Source organism: Terrapene carolina, unplaced genomic scaffold (genome assembly GCF_002925995.2).
Source record: "Terrapene carolina triunguis isolate 2854851 unplaced genomic scaffold, T_m_triunguis-2.0 Scaffold42, whole genome shotgun sequence".
Taxonomy (NCBI): domain Eukaryota; kingdom Metazoa; phylum Chordata; order Testudines; family Emydidae; genus Terrapene; species Terrapene triunguis.
The window spans coordinates 8,887,014-8,913,378 of record NW_020664393.1 but is presented as its reverse complement, the minus strand read 5'-3'; the positions used below and the strand labels follow the sequence as shown (position 1 = coordinate 8,913,378).

Genomic DNA, 26,365 nt, shown 5'->3' with positions numbered 1-26,365 from the left:
TGCAGATGTTTCAAGATATTATAAAGCCAATAAGTTTTAAAGTATTCAATAATAAAGTTATTGGTTGAAAGTTCTTAAACAAGGTTACTTCAGAAAAGACTTGGTGATGAAAGTAAAAAGAGAAACAGATTAAATTAATTTAATCTATTTTGAGAAATCAGATAAGAGAAGTGATCAAAACCTGATAAATCTCTAATTATTGTATTTTGGATTTACATTAATGCAGTCTAGTATATTTCCTAATGTTATAGCATTGAGATTACAAGCTATACTACTAAACCTAAAACAGAAATAAAAAACTAAGATCTACCATAATAAACACAGATTGATAATTAAAACATTTAAAATGTCTTATAAATGACATAAGATTATTAGTAGGAGAAATTAAGAAGAGAAAAAGAATAGGTAAGATATAGGTCAGTAAAAAAATGTAATGTAAAAAAATTGATTACACAAAAAGTAAAGAGGTGGGCCTAGTTTAAAAACAGATATGGGTATCAACCAAACTTACTTCCTGTTCATGAGATGTCTGATTAATGAATGCATGCTTTGTGAAATTCATCTCTTTAACGTCTATCTTCCTAACAACGTCATATACTTTTCTGACCTTGAACACCTGACTTCTTGGAGTTTTATTTCCATTGTAGCCCATGTCATTTCCATTATTGGGAGAGGATGGGCCAATGCGAAAGACATGACAAAATATCCTCACGATCCTTAAGAGACTCTTCATTTGAGCTTCATAGTTACTTGACAAGCTGGGGGGAAAAAAAAATTGATTTAAGTATTTTTTCCCTAAATTAAATGATTCAGTATATAAAGGTGTAAACACAGCCCAATGTTTGGGGATTTAATGCTTCTCCAACACACATGGCTAACAAATGATGGACTTTTTCCCTAGCCCAAAAGGTCAAGGAACACATGCTGTAATTTTTACTGATTTCTAACCATATTTAAATTCCAGATATTTTGCAATAATAGCTAAATAAAAATAGCAAATACAAACTTTTAGGGTACATTTTGTTAGTGTTTGTATATACCTACACCACTTCTGAAGCATGGGTAAGAGATGCTATCTACAACAGTAAGGTCTTAGCACACCACTAATCATAAACCAAGCTGACTCAAAAGAAAAATGTTTTCTCCAAGTGAAATTATCTTTCAGCCTACTGCTAGAACTGTGCCAGCCAAAGAGACTGTGCTAAAGTCCAGTATTAGCAAAATACTGCGCTGAATATATTAAATTAGACCAATCTGCCTCGATCAGCTATTGGACCAGGATGATAGAAATCACACTGCTTCCACTAAAAAAAAGTTAAGTGATGAACAGCATGCTAGCTAGTATTTTGCCCCAAGTAATATTGTAATAATGTAATATATGTAATAATATTCAAAAAAGTCACACTTACTAAATAAATAAAAAAGTTTAATACCTGTGTGACTAGATTGGACAGAACTTCAACTGTAGACCAGTATCCTTGCACCATCAGTGTAATTATTAATATATAATCTAGATATCAGTGTATTCAATAAACACCACAGACTCAACCATGTTCACATTGCTTTCTGTTAACAAGCTTTACAACCAAGCTTCAAGAATTTTTCAAGCCTGGTAAAAAGGATGCTTGTCCTCTATGAAAAATCTGAAGACACCATAACACAGTTTTAAACAATTTCAAGGAGTTAAATTTAGTATCTAGCATATTCAAATACAATTGTTGAGTGTCAACTCTGACTTTAAATACATAAATCAGTGGTTCTCAACCAAGGGTCTGGGGCCCCCTGGGGGTCCACAAGCAGGTTTCAGGGAGTCCGACAAGCAGGGCCGACATTACATTTGCTAGGGCCCAGGGCAGAAAGCCGAAGCCCCACCACATGGGGCTGAAGCCCAGGGGCCCCAAGCCCTGCCAACCAGGCCTGAGCAATGGGACCCCCTGTGGCGTGGTGGCCCAAGCAATAGCCCTGCTTGCTACCCAACACTGGCCCTGGCTTTTATATGCAGTGAAACAGTTGTGGCACAAGTGGGCCATGGAATTTATTTGGCATGTTGGGGGGGGCTCAGAAAGGAAAGGTTGAAAACCCCTGCAATAAATTATACCCTCTGGTTTTTGAGATGTGTGTGGTGACATGGTTATAAGAATCCATATACCTGCTCGCCTACTATCTTGAAGGGTGTTGTTACAGTGCCCTGATTAGGTTACTGAACTAGCGAATGTTAATGTTATAGCATAAGTTGTTCCAATCTATGCAGCATACCAAATAACACCATACCACAATAATGCCTCAACAGTATTATAATATTCCTTAAAGAAGATTTGTCAGTGAGGAAGCAGCCTAGATTTGCTGCAATAGCCTATACATAGTATATAAGCACTGGGTATTACAATGTCATATGAGCCAGTTTTCAATATTTCTTAAAACATGGTTTGCCTGTCCGTCACAGAAGGTAGCATAACCATTTTTAAACAAAGATAACCTAAACCAGACCAAACCACATGTAAAACTGGTTCAAGCAACATTAGAGTGCCAACAGCATATGAAGAAGCACTGTACTAGACAAAGAAAGACAGCACCTGTTCTGATTTTGATGGGGTCAAAGAGTTCATCCTCCAAAAAAGGAAACAAAGAAGGGGGAAAACTGCATTTTTAAAGACTGCCTTTTTTAAATAAAAGTTACTACTAAAATATTTGAGGATTTAAAATAACACCTTTTTGGAAAAGTGATATGTAGAGTTCACATCTTTCCTGCTGTTATTTGATCTTTGACCAGGGAGCTTTTTGTAAACCAGGATTAACAAAAAATAGTATTACAACATGATAGAAAAGGCTGCATTTTCCCCAGTTAAATTTAAAAAAAGGAAAAAAGAAAAAGAAAATTGCCTTGGTCATAGCCATACATTTATCATTTGGGAGATTCTTATCTAGCCACCACCAAAGTTTCTGAATACAGACATTTTAATTTAAATATCTGAGAAAAACTTAATCCATCCACGTGTATCAGCCCAATGGCCTAGTGGCAATTCTTTCCACATTAGAATTTGGTTCCAATATTTTGCTTCCCAGGCTTAGAATGCTTCATAAGTATATGACCAGCACAAAAGAAGAAATAAGCTAACATTTTCCCTAAACTAGTATTAATGAATCCTGGATTGCATTCCATCCAGTCCTCCTCTGCCAAAAGTATCCCACCACATCTGCTATATATGTTGCAGAAAAGCTATACTAGACATGCTGAGTATTAAAAAGAGATACTACTTGCATTGCTTCACCTGCAAAACTAGCCTCCCTTAGTTACAAAGAAGGTTAACTATACAAGCATCAGCACACACGGTCTAGGTACTCATGACCCCCAACACTAATACCTGACTACCTCAATTTATTTGCAACATTTCTGTGAGGTGGAGAAGTATTATCCCCATTTTACATATGGGGAACTGAGGCACAGAGATTCAAGTGTGACCTTGGGCAAATCACTTGAAGCTTGTGGCAGAGAACTAAACACAGGATCTCTCAAGTACTATTTCTTCACCTGCACAATGCTGGTAATAAAATAACCACTAAAAAACCTTGCTGAAGCATAGAGATGACCTGAAATGTAGGAAGGGGGAATAATCAACAAAGAGTTTTTTTTGAAAATCTGACAGTATTTTGCCAAGTTTTTTTAATTATACCCTTTGAGGTATAAAATATTAAGAATATTTTTGAAACTACTCCACATTGCATATCCAAAAATGCTACTCCATTTCTATTAGCTGACTCCTATAGGTTGCTTTCATGTTTCAGCAGGATTCTGTGCTGTTTGTGATACCACCATCTTACACGGTGGTACATTTGTTGGGACTCCATGAATTTAGAAACCTAAAAAAATGCATTGCAACAATGTATGCTATTAATCTGGTGTTCAACTCAAATGTCTACAGGTCTTTTAAAACAAGAACAAAAAAAAGTGAGTTCATCTTTGTATGCAATACATAAAATTAAAATGGCATTAAACCAATGCACTTTAATGTTGTTTAAGTAGAGATGAACAAATATATTTTTTAAATATACCTTTAATGTTTATCTAGTGAAGTAGATCCATGTCAAAAGGAGAAGGCAACAAATGAGTCTGTGGAAGAATCTGAAGTTCTAGACATAGTAGGAAGCTCTGACCTACAATTTGGATCCATACTCAACAACGCTGGTAAAACAAATTTTGTTGGGAGTGAAAGGGGACCTATTTGATCCCCTGTTGATTGAAAGGGCAAGCTGCCAACTTCCCTCAAACAGTTCATGAGCATTGCCCGAACAAGTCCTTTCCTTTCCTTGATGCAGAGAATCTATCCAATTAACACCCTCTCTCTAAATCACTCCTTTTCCAGAAAGCTTTCAAGAAGGTTTTAATGAGGCAATTCCACTCTGGAGTTATCTTATTTAAGTTAGCCCTTTTAGAGAAAGTTTCATTCACTTCTCTAGCAAGGGACAAGAGAGTCTGTGCCAATCCATTACTACTGAAAGCAATTAAATCTGGTAAACTTTCCTGTAGAAAGTAAGAGGTATTTTATGCTGACAACGAGATTGTGTGAAATAACAAAGAAGGTCAGTGCAAGACAGACAAAGAGTCCTGTGGCACCTTATAGACTAACAGACGTTTTGGAGCATAAGCTTTCATGGGTGAATACTCACTTCGTCAGATGCATGTAGTGGCATGCACTTCATGCATCTGACGAAGTGAGTATTCACCCATGAAAGCTTATGCTCCAAAACGTCTGTTAGTCTATAAGGTGCCACAGGACTCTGTCGCTTTTTACAAATCCAGACTAACACGGCTACCCCTCTGATACTTGAGTACAAGACAGAGTTAGCAAGTAGAATACAAGGTCTGAGGTAAAACCTATATCCCACGACACACTATATATTGCGTACAGCAATGAAAGATGTAGAACAACAGAGGAAGAATGGACTGAGGTGGAGAAAGGTGCAGAAAAGATATTGTCAATGGCAGGAGCTGCTTCTCAGAAGTGCTCCTTAGAGCAAATTCAAAGAAAGAACCAGCTTCTTCTGGGTGTCAGCAGACATATCCAGGGGCAAGATCCTACCAGGACATTTTAGTAGGCTTACAAAGACAAAAAATCTTCTTTGAATGGACTTCTCTAACATACAGAGAGCCAGCGTAATAATTTGACACTAGAGAAGTGAGTACACTTGTATGCAAAAATGCTGACATCCACTTTCTGCACATTAGTCTGAAGAATGGGGACATAAGATACTTATACAGGTGTTATTAAAGTGAGAGGAAGTGAGGGAATGGATGAGGATGGCAACAGACATGAAGTTGAGGCAGTGGCATACATAGCCATACAGGATCAGACGTGATGCCCATGTAGACCAGGATCCAGCCTGCAACAACAACATGGTTCAGATGCTTCAGAGTAATGCTTAAGACAATGCTGTCAAACAGCAGAAGCCGGATTTGCAGGGAGGCTAGATGTGAGAAGAGAATTCAACATGAAGCATGGGAGACAGGAGTACCTTGTATGTGAGGATAGAATCATAGAATATTAGGGTTGGAAGAGACCTCAGGAGGTCATCTAGTCCAATCCCCAGCTCAAAGCAGGACCAACACCAACTAAATCATCCCAGCCAAGGCTTTGTCAAGCCGGGCCTTAAAAACCTCTAAGGATGGAGATTCCACCACCTCCCTAGGTAACTCATTCCAGTGCTTCACCACCCTCCTAGAGAAATAGTGTTTCTGAATATCGAACTTAGACGTCCCCCACTGCAACTTGAGACCATTGCTTCTTGTTCTGTCATCTGCCACCACTGAGAACAGCCTAGCTCCATCCTCTTTGGAACCCCCCTTCAGGTAATTGAAGGGTGCTATCAAATCCCCCCTCACTCTTCTCTTCTGCAGAATAAATAACCTCAGTTTCCTCAGCCTCTCCTTGTAAGTCATGTGCCCCAGCCCCCTAATCATTTTCGTTGCCCTCCTCTGGACTCTCTCCAATTTGTCCACATCCGTTCTGTAGTGGGGGGACCAAAACTGGATGCACTCCAGGTGTGGCCTCACCAGTGCCGAATACAGGGTAATAATCACTTCCCTCAATCTGCTGGCAATGCTCCTACTAATATAGCCCAATATGCCATTGGCCTTCTTGGCAACAAGGGCACACTGCTGACTCATATCCAGCTTCTAGTCCACTGTAATCCCCAGGTCCTTTTCTGCAGAACTGCTGCTTAGCCAGTCAGTCCCCAGCCTGTAGCCGTGCATGGGATTCTTCCTTCCTAAGTGCAGAACTTTGCACTTGTCCTTGTTGAACCTCATCAGATTTCTTTTGGCCCAATCCTCCAATTTGCCTAGGTCCCTCTGGACCCTATCCCTACTCACCATCGTATCTACCTCTCCTGCCATCTTAGTGTCATCTGCAAACTTGCAGAAGGTGCAATTAATCCCATCATCCAGATCATTAATGAAGCTGCTGAACAAAACTGGCCCCAGGACCAACCCCTGGGGCACTCCACTTGATACCGGCTGCCAACTAGACATCAAGCCATTGATCACTACCCGTTGAGCCCGACAATCTAGCCAGCTTTCTATCCACCTTATAGTCCATTCATCCAATCCATACTTACTTAACTTGCTGGCAAGAATATTCTGGGAGACCGTATCAAAAATTTGCTAAAGTCAAGATATATCACATCCACTGCTTTCCCCATATCCACAGAGCCAGTTATCTCATCATAGAAGACAATCAGGTTGGCCAGGCATGACTTGCCCTTGGTGAATCCATGCTGACTGTTCCTGATCACCTTCCTCTCTTCCAAGTGCTTCAAAATGGATTCCCTGAGGACCTGCTCCATGATTTTGCCAGGGACTGAAGTGAGGCTGACTGGTCTGTAGTTCCCCGGGTTCTCTTTTTTAAATATGGGCACTATAGTTCCTTTTTCCAATCCTGTGTGTGCGCGCGCTGCAAGAGGCCGGAGAGCCTAATTCAGCAAAACAGGGAGTGGAGCAGGAGGAGGGTCTTCATGAAACCTTAATACATCAGATGGCATCCCAAAGGGGGTCTAACCCATCACACAGTCATTAAGGATTCTTAAGACACATGATTGAGTATTATCAACACAGGTATACAAGCTAAGATTAAAAAGGTACAAAGAGATGACTAGGAAATAGGCAGCAGGAAAGAGCCAGGAGGTGGTATATGGATTTCACAGCTTGGCAGACAGCTTACAGAATCTGTTCAACAGTTGAATTTGGATGATCTTGACAACCAAACAAAATGCATTAGCCCATAATAAACCCATCCTTAAGATGTACTTACCTAAAATCTCAAAAAAGGACTATGGGCCCCATGCTTTGCAGCTTACTACCTGACCCTAATCTGCCCTTTCAAGTGAAAAGAGGTGGCAGAAAACTCCACTAGAGCCTAGATCTGGCACTACAGAGCCCCAAAAATCATACCACCTACCTGATCGCCACTAAAAAAAACTGGACTGTTTCTTTTAAAGAGATTCTTTTAAAATGCAATATGAAAGCCCCACTAGCTTGGCCTTTCTTCAAATATTTCTACCAAATATGACTGATATTTGTCTTCATGCCAGTCGGGCGAGAAATCAAGTGAAAATAAATATTCTGTTCTTAATATAACAAGTGTCTTTAAACATATTTTTCATTACTGACCTACTTACATATTTTGACACTTACCTCAGTAGTTTGTGACCATTTGTTGTAGCAACTTCAGCAAGGCTTGTTAGGATCTTAAGGTACTGGCTTTCACTCTGCTGGGACAAGTGTTCTAGAACTTGCCGCAACTGGATATAAAATAAAGTAGATAACATGTGATATTACTAAGTGTTCTATTACAGATTAATCCAAAACATAACATAGCTAGGTGAGGCAGGAACCCATAGAAACAGTAATATGTATGTGCCCAACCATTTCATAATTAGCAACTAATACTCAATAAGATCTTTTAAACTGAAAATCTATTCAAAAATGTATATTTTAGAAGTTAGTTTTTGTATTATAGGACTTAAGAATATAGCATGAATAAATGCTCTGAAAGTACTAATAAAATTCATCATTAAGCAAAGTGCCATTTTTTTTTGTAAGAATGCAAATTCAAGTCCAGCACAAGCTTCATCACTCTGCCAATATGACTAAGTTTCTTGATTTGTTCCTTTGCTGCCCTATAATATTATACCGATAGCCTGGCTGATCCCAAATTTTGAATCTCAACCTTTCACTAACTCCATTCTTATTCAAATAGTGATGAGCTCCAAAGTCCAAATTGTGCTAACCACCAGCTCTTTAAATTCATTCTCTCCTCTTCCTTGCTAAACAACTTTACTTCTCCCAAGCAGACTTATCTTGCCAACATCCAAAGTCTCTTCTCTACCTTCAGTTCCTCCTTTCACCCCTCATCTGCACCCTTCACTGTCCAGGACCTTGAAAGTTTTCCCAGTCACAAAAATCTTCTCTCTGTGCTCTTCACTATATCCTTTTATGCCTGCTGTCATCCCTTGTTACTTTTCCTATTCCTTTCTCTTCATGCATATTCTTGCATCCATTCCCCTGCCCCCCCCCGCCCCCCAAAAAAACACCTTTTCCTCAAACATAACCCAAAAGAATCTTCAGCCCTGCTGAGCTCAGCTTTCAGCCCTCTTCTTTTCATACAGACCCCAGCTGCAGCTTCTTGCCTTCATGCACACCAGGGGATTTCTGGTAACCATTCAAATGAACAGTCTGTGTCAGACCTACCCTCCCGCAGGGAGTCTCTGGCACATTACAGTCTCTAGTCAGTTTCCAGCTCTACCCAGGTTTCTTGCATGATGTGGTAGCTGCCAGTCTACTCTCATTCCAGGTCAGCATCCAGCTGAGCAGTGCTTCTTCCTTCCAACTCCTCCTTCCGGCCTGACACCCAGGCTGACTGGGGTCACTGCAGCTTATTAACCCCTTCCTGGCCAATATGGGGTTTGTATACTCCATCACAACTACTTTATTCTCAGGACCCGACTTTGGGAGGAGGTGCGGGGGGGCTGGGTGACTGACCCTGGCGCCTTGCTGAGGGGGGCACTTTCAGAGCAGGGTATCCTCCCCCTGCTGCTCCGTGGCCATCTGCAGCCGCCCGCTTTTCCTGTCTCCACCTCAGCTTGGAGCTGCCCCGGCCAAGCTGCTCCTGAGACCATCCTGTCTGCTGTGCAGAGCACAGCTGGGGGGCTGATTTTGGGGCATCCCCATCTCCCCACCCGTGTATGCAGTTTCCATTGAGCTGGAGTGGGGGGCAGGAGTCTGTGCTGCTGCCTCTGGGTCATAAGTAGGGCCCTACCAATTTCACAACCTGAAAAACTTGTCAGGGACTGTGAAATAAGCCCTTCCCAGTGAAATCTGATCTCCCTGAAATCAGCTGGGCTGGGGAGGGACAGGACTTGTCCTTCCCCTTCACAGCTGTTATCAGAGGGAGATCAGATGCACCTCCACAGCACCCTCACTTCTGCACTGAAGCAGCCCCAGAGCTGGGCTGGGAGCTGCCTCCCACTGCAGCTCTTGCCCAAGCTCAGGGCACCCGGGCTGGTCTTCCCAGACTCAGGGCTGCCACCCCTGCCCCCCACAGCGGCTCCTGCTGGGGCTGGAGGCAGACAGGCTCCAGCCGGGACTCGGGGCTTTCACCCCCCGCAGCTCTTGCCCAGGCTCAGGGACCTGGGTTGGGGGCTGCCACCCCCACAGCTCCAGCCCCCGCAACTCCTGCCAGGCTCAGGGCTGCCGACCCCCCCACCTCCTTGGCTCCCACCTGGGTTCGGAGCCCTTGGCTGGGGGCTGCCACTCCTCACTGCTCCAGCCAGGACTCGGGGCTTTCACCTCCGACAGCTCCTGCCTAAGCTCCAGGCTTCCGCCCCCTGTGGCCGTGAAATTGACCAAAGTGAACTGTGAATTTGGTAGGGCCCTAGTCATGAGTGGGAGCTGCTGGACTTCAGACTAGTGAGTGCTGTGCTTAAAGAGATAGCGCACTGTCTCAGTCTCTCTCTCCCTCTCTCTCATACACACACACTCTCCCCCCAACACATACTGGTATTATTGTTGTTACTTCTTGGTACTTCCCTGTTGAAATGCGCAATGCACATATATTCTCTGTAATTTTATTCTTTCAAAACTCATTAAGGATTACAGTACTGTTATTTTAGTTTTTTTACTGGTCTGCGCATTTCATAATTTTATTTCTCTCTTATGCTTAAAAGTAGTGAGTTCTAAAACGCCTGGCTGGAGTAATTTATCATTACTACTTTTGTTACAATATTGTGCTTTGTAATTCATTATTTAAAGTGGTACGACCAAATAACGGTATCCTTCTAGAATGTAAATTTAGTTTGTATTCACTTTAGCAGAGCCAGTTTAAAAAAAGTTAGCTAAACACAACTTTAGACACTGTGCAAAGGAAGGTCACTTATTTTTCGTTATATCGGTAAAATAACTTAAAATTTGTATGAAAATAAATGCAGTTCAAAGTATGATACTCATAGCAATGATGGAGTCAAAGGTTAGTGAGTCACGTACATGATTGTCATCGGTGAACAAATTCCAAAATAAATTAGGAGAATTCCCATTCTTACTAAAAGAGAAGAATCCTTAATCACATATGTTAAAATTAAATAAATACATTTTTAATGGAGTGAAAAACAATTGACTAAAATACAGTAGATAATGGCAGTAACACAGAGTGTGTTAGAGAAAGTAAGCAGATTTTATTTCTCTCTACTAAAGATAACGTCCAAAATATCAAACTTGTGTTTCTGATATCTGTATTAAAGCTCCAGAATGGATTCCTCAAGGCTTGGGATTGGGAATATCTTGTTGCATTATCCCCTCATTGTTCTAAATTTACATATAAACTTAAAATGTGGCTTTAGTTTGAGTCTGTATATATTTTTCTCTCTTTATATAGCAATTAGATACCGTGCTCCTGTCAGCTAATTCCTAAGTTATTAACTGCAAAAAAACCTAGAGTTTTCAGATGTCTAAGTAGCCCCTGGAATCACGTTTGAAGTTGCCCTCCATCCCACAAAATCTGAAATGGTGCCCCTGGTGAGCCAGGAGTGGCCAGAGGGTTGCAGAAGGGCTGTGGGCTTTGGTAAGATACAGCCCCCATGTGACAGCACAAAGCTCACTTTGAGCTGCAGGCTGAGCACCAGGCACTAGAGCCACAGCAACAGCGCAGAAGTAAGGGTGGCAATACACCATATACCATGCCACCCTTACTTCTGCACTGCTGCTGGCAGTGGCTTTGCCTTCAGAGCTGGGCACCTGACCAGCAGCCACCATCAGGTTGTCCAGTCAGTGCTTAATTGGTGCTGGGGCTGACCTCTGGCACCTCTTTCAATACAAATTAAGCACTGCGGGGAAGCAGCGGGGCACGGAGATGAGGGGGGTGGGGAGCCCAGGGAGCCTGTGGGGGCCAGAGCTGATGGGAGAGTGGGGAGCCCGCAGGGCACCAAAATACGAGTTTGCCCATGATGCCATTGTCCCTAAGGCTGACCCTGTTTATACTAGTAAAGGGAATAAGGTAGAGAACTATTGAGAAGGAAATGGGCTGGAAATTATTTCAAGACCCATCAACTGTGGGTACAGATTAGAGAAGAATCTGGCAGGGAGGGACGTGAATAATCGTTATCTTCCAAATGATTCAGGGCATATGTCACATACTCATTTTAGAGTGTATCTGCAGAAGCTATTATTTAAGGAGAATATGCCTCATTCTGAAGTACTATGTGCATTTATAGTGCTGTACCATAAGACCCTACAAAAGGCTACTCTTCCAGTTCTTATTCTGTCCAGACCAGACAGCACATTAACAGGGCTCTAGATAGAATCCAAACTCATTTACCTGTAACCTAAACTGAATTTCAGGCCAGCACTCCATGGTAGAAATTAGTACATATTAACAATCACTGGACTACCTCATTGTACATTTTCATGTTAAATCAGTACATCTTTATCAGAACATGAAGTTCTGTACAATATATACATACATACGCCCCCCTCCCCAGTTCTCCATGTTTAATGGGTTCTGCCCCAGAACTGCTGGAAGTCTCCAGTTGTCATTGAGGTGCTGCATGTAAAACAAACAAACAAAAATTTCAGGTTTAAGGACACATTGTAATGTGACAATGTGGGATTCAACTTCACTGAATTTGGGTTTAAACATCAAGTTTGAGATGTTTAAATTGTAGGGAAAGATACAGAAGTAGACAGAGGGAGCAAGGCCTTAGGGGACTTGGAGAGAGAGAGACACAAACAGACACAGACACACGCGTAGACACAGCATAGAAAATATGTATTACCATGTTTTCCCGTAGCTCTTCATTCTGTGTCATTTGAATAATTGCCTGGAAGAGTCTAGGATGATGTTGTATTAAAATTTCACAAGTTTCTCCATACCCACCCTGTAAGACAGCATTTTTAAAGCAACTATTATAAAACAATTTTAAAAACAAGTGCTATATTTACACTTACAGCCAGGCAATCCATCCTCAGGGACCGATACTAAAGATCAAATGCAAAAGACTCTTAAAGTCCTAATCTCAAAGTAAAGATCTGAAAGTTAAATAAAAAGTGGACTTGAGGTATTGAGTGGATTCTTTGTTAATACAGATAAATGAACATTCATGTGTCAATCATTAGTAATCTCAGTTTCTCTTCTCAAAGTAATCAATTTAATCCTTGAGAAACTACAATAACTTTACATTCCAGCAGCCATTTTAACTGATAATTAAGAAGAATGCTGAAAACAATAGATTTATACAAAAATCATAATGGAATTAGCTCCTGCTTTCACATTTGGTGAGTATCTAGCTTGTTGCACCCAGAAAACTAATTCCCCAAAACCAGGTTAAGATGCCTTAGCTAAAGGCTCCCAATCCACAAGCTCTTTGGACACTATTTTTTTTATCTTCTAGATCCTGGCAATAGGATAATCCCATAAACAATGTATAACTTTTTAAATGAAAATGAACAAGACAAAAAAATCAAAGTATTATGACTAGATATGTGCCCAAGACACCAGGTTTAGAAATGAACTTCCCAAAATCTGGAGTTCTGAATTGTATCACATCTCTAATTTTGTTTCAGGAAATCTACCCTAGATGACTTTTTGGATTTCCCTACCAGTCAACAGCACTTATGCTTCGATTATATTTAAAAGTATTATAATATTAATATAGGTCTCCATAACCCTCAGTTTCCTCAACAGTTTCACACCAGCACCGTCTTCAAGGTCCTGTGTCACAAACATCTTTACAGACAAAGCTCACTAGACAGGACTCCTTTAAGCACCAGTAAATGACACTTTAGAAGTCAGCCAAGTGTAATCCCCCCAGAACTGAGCACTTGCACAAACACACCCCAAGTTCCTGTCAGTCCACGGAGGACAGTACTTCAGGTATCAAACTAGAGTCATGCCAGAATATGCTGGCTGATGAAGAAAATATGCAAAATAAGAAGCTATACATATTAGAGGAATCCCCAGTTTGCATTCCTTTCACTGCTCACTCAGCACAGAACACAATCCCAGCAGAGATTAGCTGGCTGACTATTATAAGAGTCTAAAACAAGTCTTAGTTCTGCAATCTGGTTTCTCAGACTGGGGGCGGGGGCAAGGGGAAGAGAGCAAGAAGAATGATATATTCAAAATTAAATGCACCAAAAAGAGCAGTAAGCACTCCCTTCTCATCACAAATGAGTTGAGCTACCAATGCAGAACTATTAGGAGTGAGCAATATAAATCAGTAGTGGTTAGGAAATACAGTTTTGATAACTATATAGGAAAGGCACATGCTAAGGATGGCCTAGTGTGGTATTTAAAAGGATATAAAGTATAAGCGAGTTAAAAAAAGAATTGGATAAGTTCATGGAGGATAGGTGGCTATTAGCCAAAATGGTCAGGGATGCAACCCAGACTCTGGGTGTCCTGAAGCCTCTGACGGCCAGATGCTGGGACTGGATGACAGGGGACGGATCATTCAATAATTGCTCTGTTCATTTCCCTCTGAAGTGTCTGGCCTTTGCCACTGTCATAAGACAGGATACCAGACTAGATGGGCCATGGCCGTTCTTATAAAGCATCTTAAAGCCTCTAGATGTTCTATTTAGTACTGTCCTAGAGGCAGCAACATCCTTAATACTCTTTCCTATCTCTAGGATATCAATGTATCATTTACCCATTTCCTAACTTACACTGTGTAGATTCCACCTACTGTGCTGCAAACAAACCAGCTATTTGTTTAATTTTTCTAATTAATGTCAACATTTTCCACTTACAGAGAATCTTGCATATGCTAAATGGTGTTACATGAGTTCTTCCAGTTTGATCTCATGATTGATAAACTAAAAGACACTTTACAGGTTAAACCTGATTTGGAATTATATTAAAGGTATGTTACTCCCTAAGATTTTTGTAGGACCAAAAGAAATGCTAGCAAAGATGTAGACTGAGGGAAAGCAGTGTACTGGAGCTGAGGGAACTGTGCCCAAAGTGATAGTAATTAAAACCCTTAAACTTATTAGATACAAAGGTGATGCTAAAAGTGTTGTGAATTGAGCAAGACATTTTACAGATTAATCTATTAAATAAATCTTTCAGAATCATCCTTTTTTAAAAGATTCCAGAAGCATGAATAGCAGAATTGCTGCCTAAGAGACCTTTCCTAACTTTTAAAGATGACTTGGAAATAGTGTATTTAATATCCTGAATCTTGACCCTTTGTCTTGCCAAACAAAAAGAAACAGGTCACTGGAGTTACAAGATACTCACTAATCTACTTACATTCTATAAAACCTCGTAGACTTCTGACAAAACTAGATTTTGTTTTGCATGGCAGCTGAAAATGTATAGGAACAGGAAGTCATAACATCCTCATCCTTTTTAAAATAGAGGCCTGGATGTAGAGATCGCAATACCTTTGAAAAACTGAAGGCTCAGCAGCAAGATCTTCTTGAGCTCCTTGAAAAGTTAACATCTGAAGTAATAAGTTACTCTTACATACAGGCCTTCGGCTCTTAGCTGTTTTAGCAGTTTGCACATGAACACCTAAAAAAGAATTTGTTACCCCAAGATGATGTAATTATGGTCTGAATAAATGTGGCCTTTAAGAAGAGACTAAGTGAATGGCTGTCTGTTTACTTCTTTTAAGACCCTAATCTTGTGAGCAGCTATTTTGTGACAGAAACATCAATCTTCTATATGCCTACCCTAATAAGAAGGTAATCTTGGTTGATCTGGAGAGTAGCAAGAATATACATTCTTCCTAATTACTCAGGAGAAGAAGAATAAAACATTTTCTAATGGAATTAATAGACAAAAAACTGCATATGTTTTGCTATTCTGAACTAATCCAAGAAGTCAAACCAAAAGAGTCAGGTGAAGCTGCTTCCCTGAAACTCCTCAAAAGAGGTCTCTGACCTCTAGGGATGAAGTCATTGTTTTCAGATAGCAGAAACAAAGGAGGGAAAAAAAAGTCATTTCATATCAATTTTACACAAAACACTGGTTAATGTAAAGCAAATTTATACCTGCACACAGAGATCCAGTGGTGTAACTCCATTTTTGTCTGGTAAGTATTTGGCTCCTCTCATCAAAAGGATTTGTGCGGTGTCTCTTTGACCATGGCTACATGAAACACAGGAGAAGGTTTACCAAAAAGTACTTAGCCCATGAGTAGTACTTATGTCTACATTAAATAGCTAACAGTGCAATAGGTGTTCCTCACAAACTTTGATTCCCAAATCAATACAAACTAGGGACCAAATGCATAAAGTTACATTACAGAAATCCATAAGTAGAAGCACAGCATGGAAGATGACCCCTCTTCTGGTCCCTCTGACACACTGTTAAGTGGCTGTTCTCCAGCCTACTGCAAAGGTATATTACAAGCACTGGCCTGAGTTGGAATTTTTTGCATATTCATGCAGGAACACTCTGACCAGAAATAGACTCTATGCCCATTTGATGGTTCCTGAGTTTAATACAGAGCACAAGGGAAAATATAAGCATTTTTAATGCTACTTTTACATTGGAAAAGTGTACTTAGAGAAGATGAGATATGATTGTTTCCAGATGCCTAGTAAGCTTTCATCCAATACATTTTAAATAAAAGAATCACTTATATAAATTTGTCTCTAACTAACCATGTTCTTACAATAGACTGTAAGGGTAAGAAAACAGAAGTTATCTGTTATTAAAAAAAACTCTTGTCAAATACAGCAATGTTAAATACTGTATTTGCATAAGTGGAGTTTGAAATACAAAACAGACCTATTCTGTCACCTAGTACATCATCCTGACAGTGCAATAATGTGGTGCATGTGTGGTTTTTTTACAATAAGTTTTTAGTGCTTTGACTAATCTAGATAAAAGTATTCAGAGTGATGGGCTTTACTACTTCCCTTGGGAGACTATTTCAAAGTCTAATACATCTCATTGTCAAAGCTCTGGGTCAAGGAAACAGTATAACTACTTTATGTAACATATAATCAGCTACTTTATTGTTGCAGCCGGTGGTGACCCATTAAAGACCAAAAAGCGGTAATTATGCCACACATTCCATATGGCTGCACTTAAGAAAATTAATTTTCCAATTAAATTTTAAAGGAGAAAGGAAAGATTAGATATGAGTGCTTCTATAGTCACCAGAATACTATAATAGCCTGTTATAAACTGGTGTTAGCCTTTACAAATGCTCGATTTTTAGGCATATACCATCAATTACAGTAGTTTTTAATTCAGAATGGGTGAAATTCAGCCCTCCAGGAAGACCTGGCACAAAGGCTTCTACAGCAATCAAGGACAATCTTTACCCTCTGCAAATGAAGCAGTTGCACACGAGAGGATTACTAGGTTGACTACTACTCAAAACCAATTGGCCTAAAACCCTGCATGAGAGCTTCCATTACTATTCCAGACAGAGGCTCTATGCTGCATTCCAATGCCCTAATCCTAGATCTGTTCAGCCCTTAAACATCTCCTACAAAGCCCAAGTAATGTGGCTTTAAGTGTATAATTATTTTCAGAATGAAATTCATGTAAGTCTTAACCCCTGTATGCCCTTAAAAATAGAAAATATTTAGCAGTCTTATTGGGGATATACACAATATTAGAATCAGGGTGGACAAAAATCAATGATTTTTTTTTTAAAGCTGATTTTTTTTTATTGATTAGGGATTCCACAGGCGTCTGTATAGATTATTTAGGTTAATCTTTCTATCTACCCAATGGGAGTCGGTATCTTCTAGACTGAGCACTATCAGAGATGCTTAGTTTTGCTGTTCTCAAACTGTGGATTTGGGTCTCCAGAGGTAACATGCTTGTTAACAGGAAAAATGTTTGCTTATTAACAAACAAAACAAACAACAGACCTCAACTCTATTGTCCCTCTGCAAATGTGTGTGCACAGAGTCAATCCCTTACCTCTCTCTAAAAGTGCAAAGTTTCAAAAAGTTCAATGAATAGAAGACTTTTGGGGGTGGAATAGATCTGGACAAGAAGAAGAAGTCTGGAGATAAATGTGAGAAGTGAGGGACATGTGCTTCTTTTGTTAAAATATTATATGTTTGCTGTTGAAGAAAAAAAACCGAGAATACTTTATGTTATTGTTTTAGTTAAATAAAACAATTTAAATGTCTGTCTGGTGATGTTCTCCTCCTAATACAGCATGACAAGAAAATCCTCCAAATATTAATGATTAACCTGTTGAATTGGAGATATTTATGAAGTCATTGGGAGGTGAACTATCTGCTTCAGTTACCTTTGGTAAATGAAATAACCACAGTCATTCATTTTCTGATATAGCTGTAAAACTAATCTGAAAAGTTTTCAAAATAAATCACTATTTAAAAATGTATAGTATGTACCTTCTAAAAATGAAACCTACATCTATCTCTGAGTTGTGAAGAATATGTATTAAGGTTATAACAACCAACAAGAATGCACTTTTAAGTAGAAAACCATGATTACATCGAGTCTTCCTGACCAGTGATTTAAACCAATTTGATTTAAATCAAATCCACCCTGATTAGAATGCAACTGGAATATAAAATTAGCATTTTGGGGTTCTCCCCTTGACTTAATCTGAACCAGGCAGTTTCTCAACCAAGGATTTTTTATTTCTAGAAGTCACCATTGCACCCACCACATGATCCTTTCTTTTCTGAAAGGTTTAAATGCCTCTAATCTGGAGCAACTCAGCTGCTTCTTCCAATATCAATACCAATCCCTAAATTGAGTGCCAGGAGACCTTCAATTAGCTAGCCGCTATTTATTCTCTCCTTCCCTTCTCCCCAACTGCCAAGAGCCAGCATACGTCTGACCTCCAGCAGACCAGTCTCCCACAATTTAGCTCTTAGCAGGTCACCAGGTCAGCCCATTTCTCACTTTGTTTACATTTATAATTTCACCACAGGTTTAACCTGTAATCAAAGCACCAGGATTATAGCATTGTAGATGTCCCAACAAATAGCTGAAAGGATCCAATTAAAATAAGAAGCTATTGGAAATTGAATTAAACAATGTAGAAAACAAAATTTCACTCCAATACTAAGTCTTTAGGACAGGGCTGGGCAAACTATGGCCCGCGGGCCGGATCCGGCCCGCAGGATTGCCCCCCATGGTGCCGTGGGCCCCGCGCTGCTCTCAGCGGTCCCTGCGGTCCCTGGGCCCTTGCCTCCAGGCACCGCCCCCGCAGCTCCCACTGGCCGGGAACAGGGAACCGCGGCCAATGGGAGCTTCAGGGGAGGTACCTGGAGGCACGGCAAGGGCAGCACATGCGGAGCCCTTCGCCCCCCCATCCCCAGGGAGCCTGCCCTGGCCCCGGTGCGCACCGCTGCCACCTCGGAGCCCGAACCCCTCCTGCACCCCGCCCCCCAACTCCTTCCCTAAGCCCCCTGCCTGCACCATGCACCCCTCCTGCATCCCAACTCCCTGCCCTGAGCCCCTGCTACACCCTGCACCCCTGTGCACCCCAATCCCCTGCCCTGAGTCCCCTGCCACACCCCACAATCCTCCTGCACTCCAACCCCCTTCCCTGAGCCCCCTCGTTCACGCCGCACCCCTCCTGCACCCCAACTCCCTGCCCTGAGCTCCCTGCTGCACCCCACACACCAACCCTCTTCCCTGAGCCCCCTCCTGCACTCCACACCCCTCCTGCACCCCTGCCCTGAGCCCCCTCCTGCACTCCAACCCCCTTCCCTGAGTCCCCTCATACACCTCGCACCCCTCCTCTGTCCCAATCCCTTGCCCTGAGCCCCTTCCTGCACACCACACCCCCTCCCACACTCCAACCCCCTGCCCCGGCCCAGCATACAATTTCCCCACCCAGATGTGGCCCTGGGCCCAAAAAGTTTGCCCACCCCTGCTTTAGGACATGGGTGTGTATTTTATGACAAAGTTAGTTTATAACAGGGCATGATTTATAAAGGCGCGTTTGACCATAATATAGGTTAGCATCCATTACACCAATGGTTCCAAACCATTTCCATTATAATCTGCCTTTTTCACATGCTCAATTTGCAATCCCCTCAAATATTTTTTTTAACAAACAACTGTTTTAAAAACAGAATTGGAACAAAATTAGCCTTACAATGAAGTCTTAAACTTGCCATGGATATAACCTTCCTGGAAGACTAGTACCTTTGACTGTCTGATTTTTTTATCCACAGTGTTGTTTGAGAATTGTATACCAAGAATATATTGTATACCTAGAATATTGACCCAGCATGTAAAGCTGGTTAAATATTGGTTATTTTAACAGCTTCCTTATTTTAAATCTAAAATCATGACTCACTAGTTTATTAGGGTATACCCTGGTAGAAAGGTGCTTAGCCTGCAATATTAACAGACATGTAATCTTATATACATGTGCAGGTCTAAAACTGTTGACAAAATATTCAAATACTATACCATACAGCATTCCAGCAAGAGGCAGAGTTTAGACTAAATACATTCTTAGTTTTCATATTTCCTGATTTGGGTTCTTTACTATGCATTGAATTAGTGTAGTTTTGTGTATTTAAAAATTAAAATTTTACATTTTGTACAGTATTTGGAAGTCAAACATAGCATACCTGCAAGCAAAATAGAGTGGAGTTGCTCCTGACACGTTTGGCCTGTTAATATCTGCACCACTGTCTAATAAACACTGCACTGTCTTTTGGGAAAAGGAAAAAAAGTGGTGTCAAAACTAGAAAGAAATTAACAAAAATATCACTTGGCTTGAAACTGTTTAGTTTTATGCATCTCTCTTCAGTTATACGAATAGATTTAATTTCCAGTAATACATCTCAAAAACAAGATACCTAAACATTAGGAAAAGGATTATGACAGTTACACCCTGAAAAGCTTTCACAATAGTCTATTTCTAGGACTTGGCTTTTTAATAAAAATGCCTTTTATAGGACTTTGGCCATTCTGTAAGACCAGTGAAATCAGATCCTCCCAAAAAGCTTATATTGAAGTTAAATATTTATCAGTAAATTGAGGTAAAAAAATATTGTAGTTTTGAAAAATATATTAAGAGGAAATTCTAAATAAAAACAACAGAAGTACTTGTGACACCTTAGAGACTAACAAATTTATTCGAGCATAAGCTTTCGTGGGCTACAGCCCACTTCTTCGGATGCATAGAATGGAACATATATTGAGGAGATATATATATACACACACACACACATACAGAGAGCATGAACAGGTAACACAAAACAAACACTGTAAAGTATGAAAATGCTGAGCTAAGGTACTTAAACAACCTCAACTCTAGCCCATCCACATGAGGTAAATGTGTCTATAATTATCAGTCTGATTGCTAGCTGATGTCTTGAAACTTGTAACCCTTGACAGCTTGCCATCAGGAGCCCTTTCTGGTGGTTCACAGAGTAACTTTTTGACTGTGGTAGAATGGAGAATTGGGCTGGGAACTATTTCCCCATGCTTATTTTTCCCCCCCTACAGTTCCTCACTTCTCCTTGTCAATTGCTGGAAATGGGCCATTTTCATTACCACTACAGACCATTCTTTTTCTCTCCTGCTGATAACAGCTCACCTTAACTGATCACTCTCCTTATAGTGTGTATGGTAACACCCATTGTTTCATGGGGGGGGGGGGTCTATATATCTATCTTCCTACTGCATTTTCCACTACATGCATCCGATGAAGTGGGCTGTAGCCCACGAAAGCTTATGCTCAAATAAATTTGTTAGTCTCTAAGGTGCCACAAGTACTCCTGTTCTTTGAGGATACAGACTAACTTTTTTTTTTTAAAAAAGGTTCACATCTGCACACAACTATTCTACATGTATATACTTAATCCTAATGCAAAATCAATCCCCAAGATAGAGTACAAACACTTAACTGTATCGGATTAAAAGTAACCAAGCTGCCATATACGCTTTTCTGTATGTAGTCATTCTGACAAACGTGGCTCAAAATACTACACATTATAGTGAGTAATGCATGAAAAAATATTCAAGAAAATGAAACACTACACCAATATCTACAATCAACTATGCAATAATAGATTAATCAACTGTATGAACAGCTGTGGGATGCGCATTAAATTATTTAAACTCTCAAAGGAGACTGCAGGATCACCCACACAAGAATAAACCACTTATTCCTATACGAGTACATGTAGTTAAGAATTACACCTCTACCCCGATATAACGCGACCCGATATAAACACAAATTCTGATATAACACAGTAAAGCAGTGCTCCGAGGGGGGGGGGGGGGGGGAAAAGAGAAGAGGAGGACTGCGCACTCCAGCGGATGAAAGCAAGTTCGATGTAACACGGTTTCACCTATAACGCAGTAAGATTTCTTGGCTCCCGAGGACAGCATTATATCAGGGTAGAGGTGTATTAAGATAAATGATAGTCATGTGAATAATTCTAACCTTTATAAAGGTGTATGACTAGCCATAGTTTTAATTAAAAAAAAAAAATTGAGACAAGTATTACCAAGGTTTTAACAATTACAGTCCGTTCAAATGAGTTTTATGAACTTACTGTCTTGTGACCATTTTGGCAAGCCACGTGTAGTGCTGTCTGTCCCATTGCATCTTCAACATCTACGTTATTGACATGCTGTACAAGATCGTGAAGTAGTTCTGTTCGCCCATTGACAGCAAGCCAGTGAATCTAAGTAAAAAAATCAAATTACTAATATTCTTATTAGTCAATACGTACATATATTTCATAAACACAAGTGTACAAAACCTAAGGCTCTGTGGCCAAGATTTTCATAAAATAGGATCCTAGAATTAGCTGCCTAAATATGCATCTAGAAGTCTAAATCTGTGCCTGAAATTACAGCAGCTCCCTTTGATCACGAGTATATTACAAGAATGCGTTTAAGAAAGGATCCTCAAACACTGTACTTGCTGAGGAACGTAACCAGTAGACTGCCTGAATATCCTACTGATAGGAGCTACAACCAGAGGACAGAGTTAAATTTAGATTCTTGACACTCATGAGGTGCACAAGAAGAGCGGGATTGGTGCCAGCTAAGACAATCAAGAATGTTTGAGGGAGGAGCCCTCTGCCTTGATATCAGAAGTCCGCATTCATTGTTCAGGCCAGCAAAACTAGCAGTTGCAAATATAATATCATGTGGTTCCACAACTTCACCCGCCTTAATTTCAAGTCAAAGTAGTTTGTTACAATACCAGCACAGAGGAATGGAAAAAAGTTAAAAACCTGTATAAAAATGAAAATTTGTTATGTTGCCTGGTCACTGAGGAAGGAGGTGGAAAAAAACAAAAAATTAACCCTGAGCATATAAAGTTGCATTTCTGAAAGTGTTTTATTTGAACCAAAGATTTTACTGTTTTAGAAATATTTTGATCAATTTTGTCACTAAATTAACAGTTCCACAATACTTTACAATTATATATTAACAGGGACCCTTCCAGTTTTAATGATTGCAGAGCTAGTCAAACAGTTAGCAGGCACAAGCTATAAGCATTTTCAGTAAAGTTAGCATATCACTGGTTTATTAATTTCAAGAGAAGCACTCCAGTAACTAAAATGGATAGCACTTACTGCAGTCAGGCCTTCATTATTACAAATGTTGACATCTGCACTATATTCTAAGAGCTTGCTCATACATTTCTTCTGTCTGTAAAGGAAAGAACATATGCAATTCCAGTCATAAAAAAAGAAAAAGGGTCTGCAGAAAACAAAGAGCTTCCCCATGCCCCTTTCAGACTAATTCATCACATGCATCAACTGCAGTATGTAAGTTTTCTTCATAACAGTACACCATTAACTGATATTTAAAGAAAAGCAAATGCTCACCAATGCCATAGAAGACACACACAGCCAAGAGTTTTAGCTTATAGAAGGGAGAGGGAGAATGGTGGGTTGATTAGACAGGTTTCTATGTTACAAATATCAGAATACTTAAGTGTCCTGTTCTAACACATTATTTCAAAATACAGTAAAAGCTGTTTTATACGGCATGTTGGTAGAATGGGGGGTGCCAATAAGCAAAAAAATGCTGGTTAACTAAGAAGGAGGGAGTTTGGGTGCATGAGGTGGTGCGGGGCACAGGCTTTGAGAAGGAGTTCGGGTGCAGGAGGGGGCTTGGGGCATGGGAAGAGGTGCGGGGTGACGGATCCAGGGGGTGCTCACCTCGGGTGGCTCCCTGCAAGCGGCGACCTGTCCTGGCTGCTCCTAGGCGGAGGCACAGCAGGTGGCTCTGCGCGCTGCCCCTGCACACTGCCGCTGCTCTGTGCTGAGCGCTGCCTTCGCAGCTCCCATAACCCAGGAACAGCGGCCCATGGGAGCTGTGAGGGTAGTGCCTGTGGCCAGATGCAGCGCACAGAGCTGCCTGCCGCGCCTCCGCCTAGGATCTGACCGAGGTGAGCAGCCCCCAATCCAGCACTCCACACCCTGTCCCGTGCCCCACACTGCCTCCCACGCCCCAACCCCTGCCATCCCCGTGCCAACTGGACTATAAACCAGACTTTCAGTGAAGATCAGAAATGCCGGTTTATAGAGCTTTCCGGTTGGTGAAGTGCCGGATAAAACAGCTTTTACTCTATATGGAAGGAAGGATGATCCACTGGCACATCATGCTCAGAATACCTGGGCTAAGTTCCCTGCTCCACCACAGTTTACCTGTGTTACCTTAGGCAAGCCACTTAGTCCCTTTGGGTATGTCAACACAGCAGGCAGCAGCCTGCGTCCAAGCTCAGGTCAACAGATTCGGGCTCGTACTACAAATAGCTGCAGGGACAGTGCTTTCAAGTTCCAGCTGAGGCTGGAGCTTGGGCTATGAAGCCCATCCCCGTTCCCAGGCTTCAAAGAGCAAAGTGGTCAGGGTGATAGGCATGTCTTGTTAATTTCATGTCAATTTTTGCTTTAGTGCAAGCAAGTGTGATTGCTGACAGCAATAATCTGTTCTTTTAACAAAATAATCCAGTCCTAGAATCACTGCTAATATTGCACCTACCTTTAAAGGGACAACTTGAAGAGTCAGATTTCCTTCTGAAAATTCTGTAACTATTACCATTACAACCATCACTTAAGATGAATGAAGAAAATACTTTTCAGTTTTTTTCATTTCATTTTGTTTACTTGACACAGCTGATGGTTAATTGCATTTCCCATCATCTGCACTAGCATAACATCACTCACATATGCTGCCCTAGAGAATTTATAAGTATATTCTTTCCCAGGTCCTTGAAGAGGGTTTCTGCCAGTCACACGACAAGAAAAGTGGAGAGTGAAGAAGCAACAGACATGCATGTACACAGAGAAAAGGGTCGGATGGGAGGCAGCGAGTCAGAGCTCTTAAGTGGTGTTATTCTCAAGATGCCCAAAAAACCCCACACTTAACCAGCCATCAGCAGGATGGCTAGAGAAATCCACTACCAGATAAGAGGGAGCACAGCTAGGCCAAGCCCTCTTAGCCTAATATTACATGTATGGCATTAGTAGGACATGTCTACACTATAAGATAAGTCGATCTATGTTAGGTCGACTTATAGCCACTGCATTAGTTACTGTGGTGGCTAATGTCCACACTATCCTACTTCTGTCAGTGGTGCACTTCCTCACCAGGAGCACTTCCACCGACTGAAGAGGGGCAGTGTGGGAGACAGAGCCAGGCCAAACATGTCAGGAGCGGGGGACGGGGGGTTTGGGGGGTGGGCGGGGAGAGATATGATCCACACTCAGAGTCCAGTCAGCTACTGTGCTCCAGGGTTCCCAGTGTGGAGCCCAGGTGGCAGCCCGGCTTGGAGCGGAGACCAGGAAGCAGCAGGGCTCAGGAGCCAGAAACCTGCTTCTTATCAATGTCATGCCTCCAGCAGCCAAGAGTGACAGCCAACAGCCAACATAAGGACTGCAGTGTCAGCACAGACATGCATCGCCCTAACTATGTCAGCATAAGCCCTAAGCCTCTTGTTGAGGTGGTTGTCTTATGTCGGCATAGCAGGGGAGTTACATCGGCGGGAGGAGCATTTCAGTGTTTACACCTACACCGTTTACTCAACAAAAGCTCACTTTTGTCAACAAAACTGTGTAGTGTAGACAAGGCCTGAGTCTTCTTTGTCTTGCAGAAGATGTTCCTTCAGGGAACACAGTTAATTGCTTGATATCTAAATATCAATCCAAACAGTGAAACCCCTTCAACTTCGTCTTCCAGATCCATGCTTTACTCCTTTAATGTATTTACCTTGTTCGTTATGTGTTGTATTACATACAATTACAATATTGCAATAAGAGTTTTATTATTATTAGCCGCTAAATAAAATATCTCCAACTATGAAACTGATAATTAGCAAAAATGCTTAGTCATAGAAATTTATGTTTATTGCTTCGTTGTATTTAGATAGATCAATATTCTAAAATTAAAAAAATATATCCTACAAGTTCATGGTACACATTCTGTGGTTTTACTTGTACTTTCAAAAGTGCAAAATATATAATTTAACCAGTATGCAAACCAAAATTATAAAACATTCTTAAAACAGTATATCTATAATCTGTGCTAAGCAAAATCAGCATGCTTTGAGAAGGTAAAAGTTTTCTTACCCATTTCTAGCTGCCAAATGAAGGGGTGTACATCCCGAAATATCTTGGTAGTTAGGATTTGCTCCCTTTTTTAACAGCAGAACTAGACATTCAACTGATCCACAGCTTGGATGGAGGTATGGAAAGAAAGAAAGGAAATGGCAAAATCAGTAAAGTGAAACTTTAATGATAAGTATCAGAGGGGTAGCCGTGTTAGTCTGGATCTGTAAAAAGCAACAGAGAGTCCTGTGGCACCTTTAAGACTAACAGATGTATTGGAGCATAAGCTTTCGTGGGTGAATGCCCACTTCGTCGGATGCATGT

General features: G+C 41.0%; 1 protein-coding gene across 5 annotated transcripts in view; it reads right to left on the bottom strand.

Annotated features, from left to right (window-relative positions):
- The window catches only part of HACE1 (HECT domain and ankyrin repeat containing E3 ubiquitin protein ligase 1), an 80,559-nt gene extending 54,310 nt beyond the window's left edge, over window positions 1–26,249 (bottom strand). Inside the window, exons 1-10 of one of the 5 annotated variants that reach the window (XM_026653962.2) lie at window positions 26,063–26,249; window positions 23,063–23,138; window positions 22,028–22,159; window positions 20,090–20,172; window positions 15,545–15,641; window positions 12,319–12,420; window positions 12,007–12,086; window positions 10,535–10,589; window positions 7,688–7,794; window positions 512–758 (exon numbers count right to left, since the gene is read on the bottom strand). In XM_026653962.2, the coding sequence (XP_026509747.1) occupies window positions 512–758; window positions 7,688–7,794; window positions 10,535–10,589; window positions 12,007–12,086; window positions 12,319–12,420; window positions 15,545–15,641; window positions 20,090–20,172; window positions 22,028–22,159; window positions 23,063–23,125 (966 nt within the window). In that variant the 5' untranslated portion in view covers window positions 23,126–23,138; window positions 26,063–26,249. Of the gene's footprint in view, window positions 1–511; window positions 759–7,687; window positions 7,795–10,534; window positions 10,590–12,006; window positions 12,087–12,318; window positions 12,421–15,544; window positions 15,642–20,089; window positions 20,173–22,027; window positions 22,181–23,062; window positions 23,139–26,062 lie in introns of those variants that run through there. The other 4 variants (XM_026653966.2, XM_024199523.3, XM_026653974.2 and 1 more) reach the window with 4 other exon arrangements.
- Window positions 26,250–26,365: the final 116 nt, after the last annotated feature.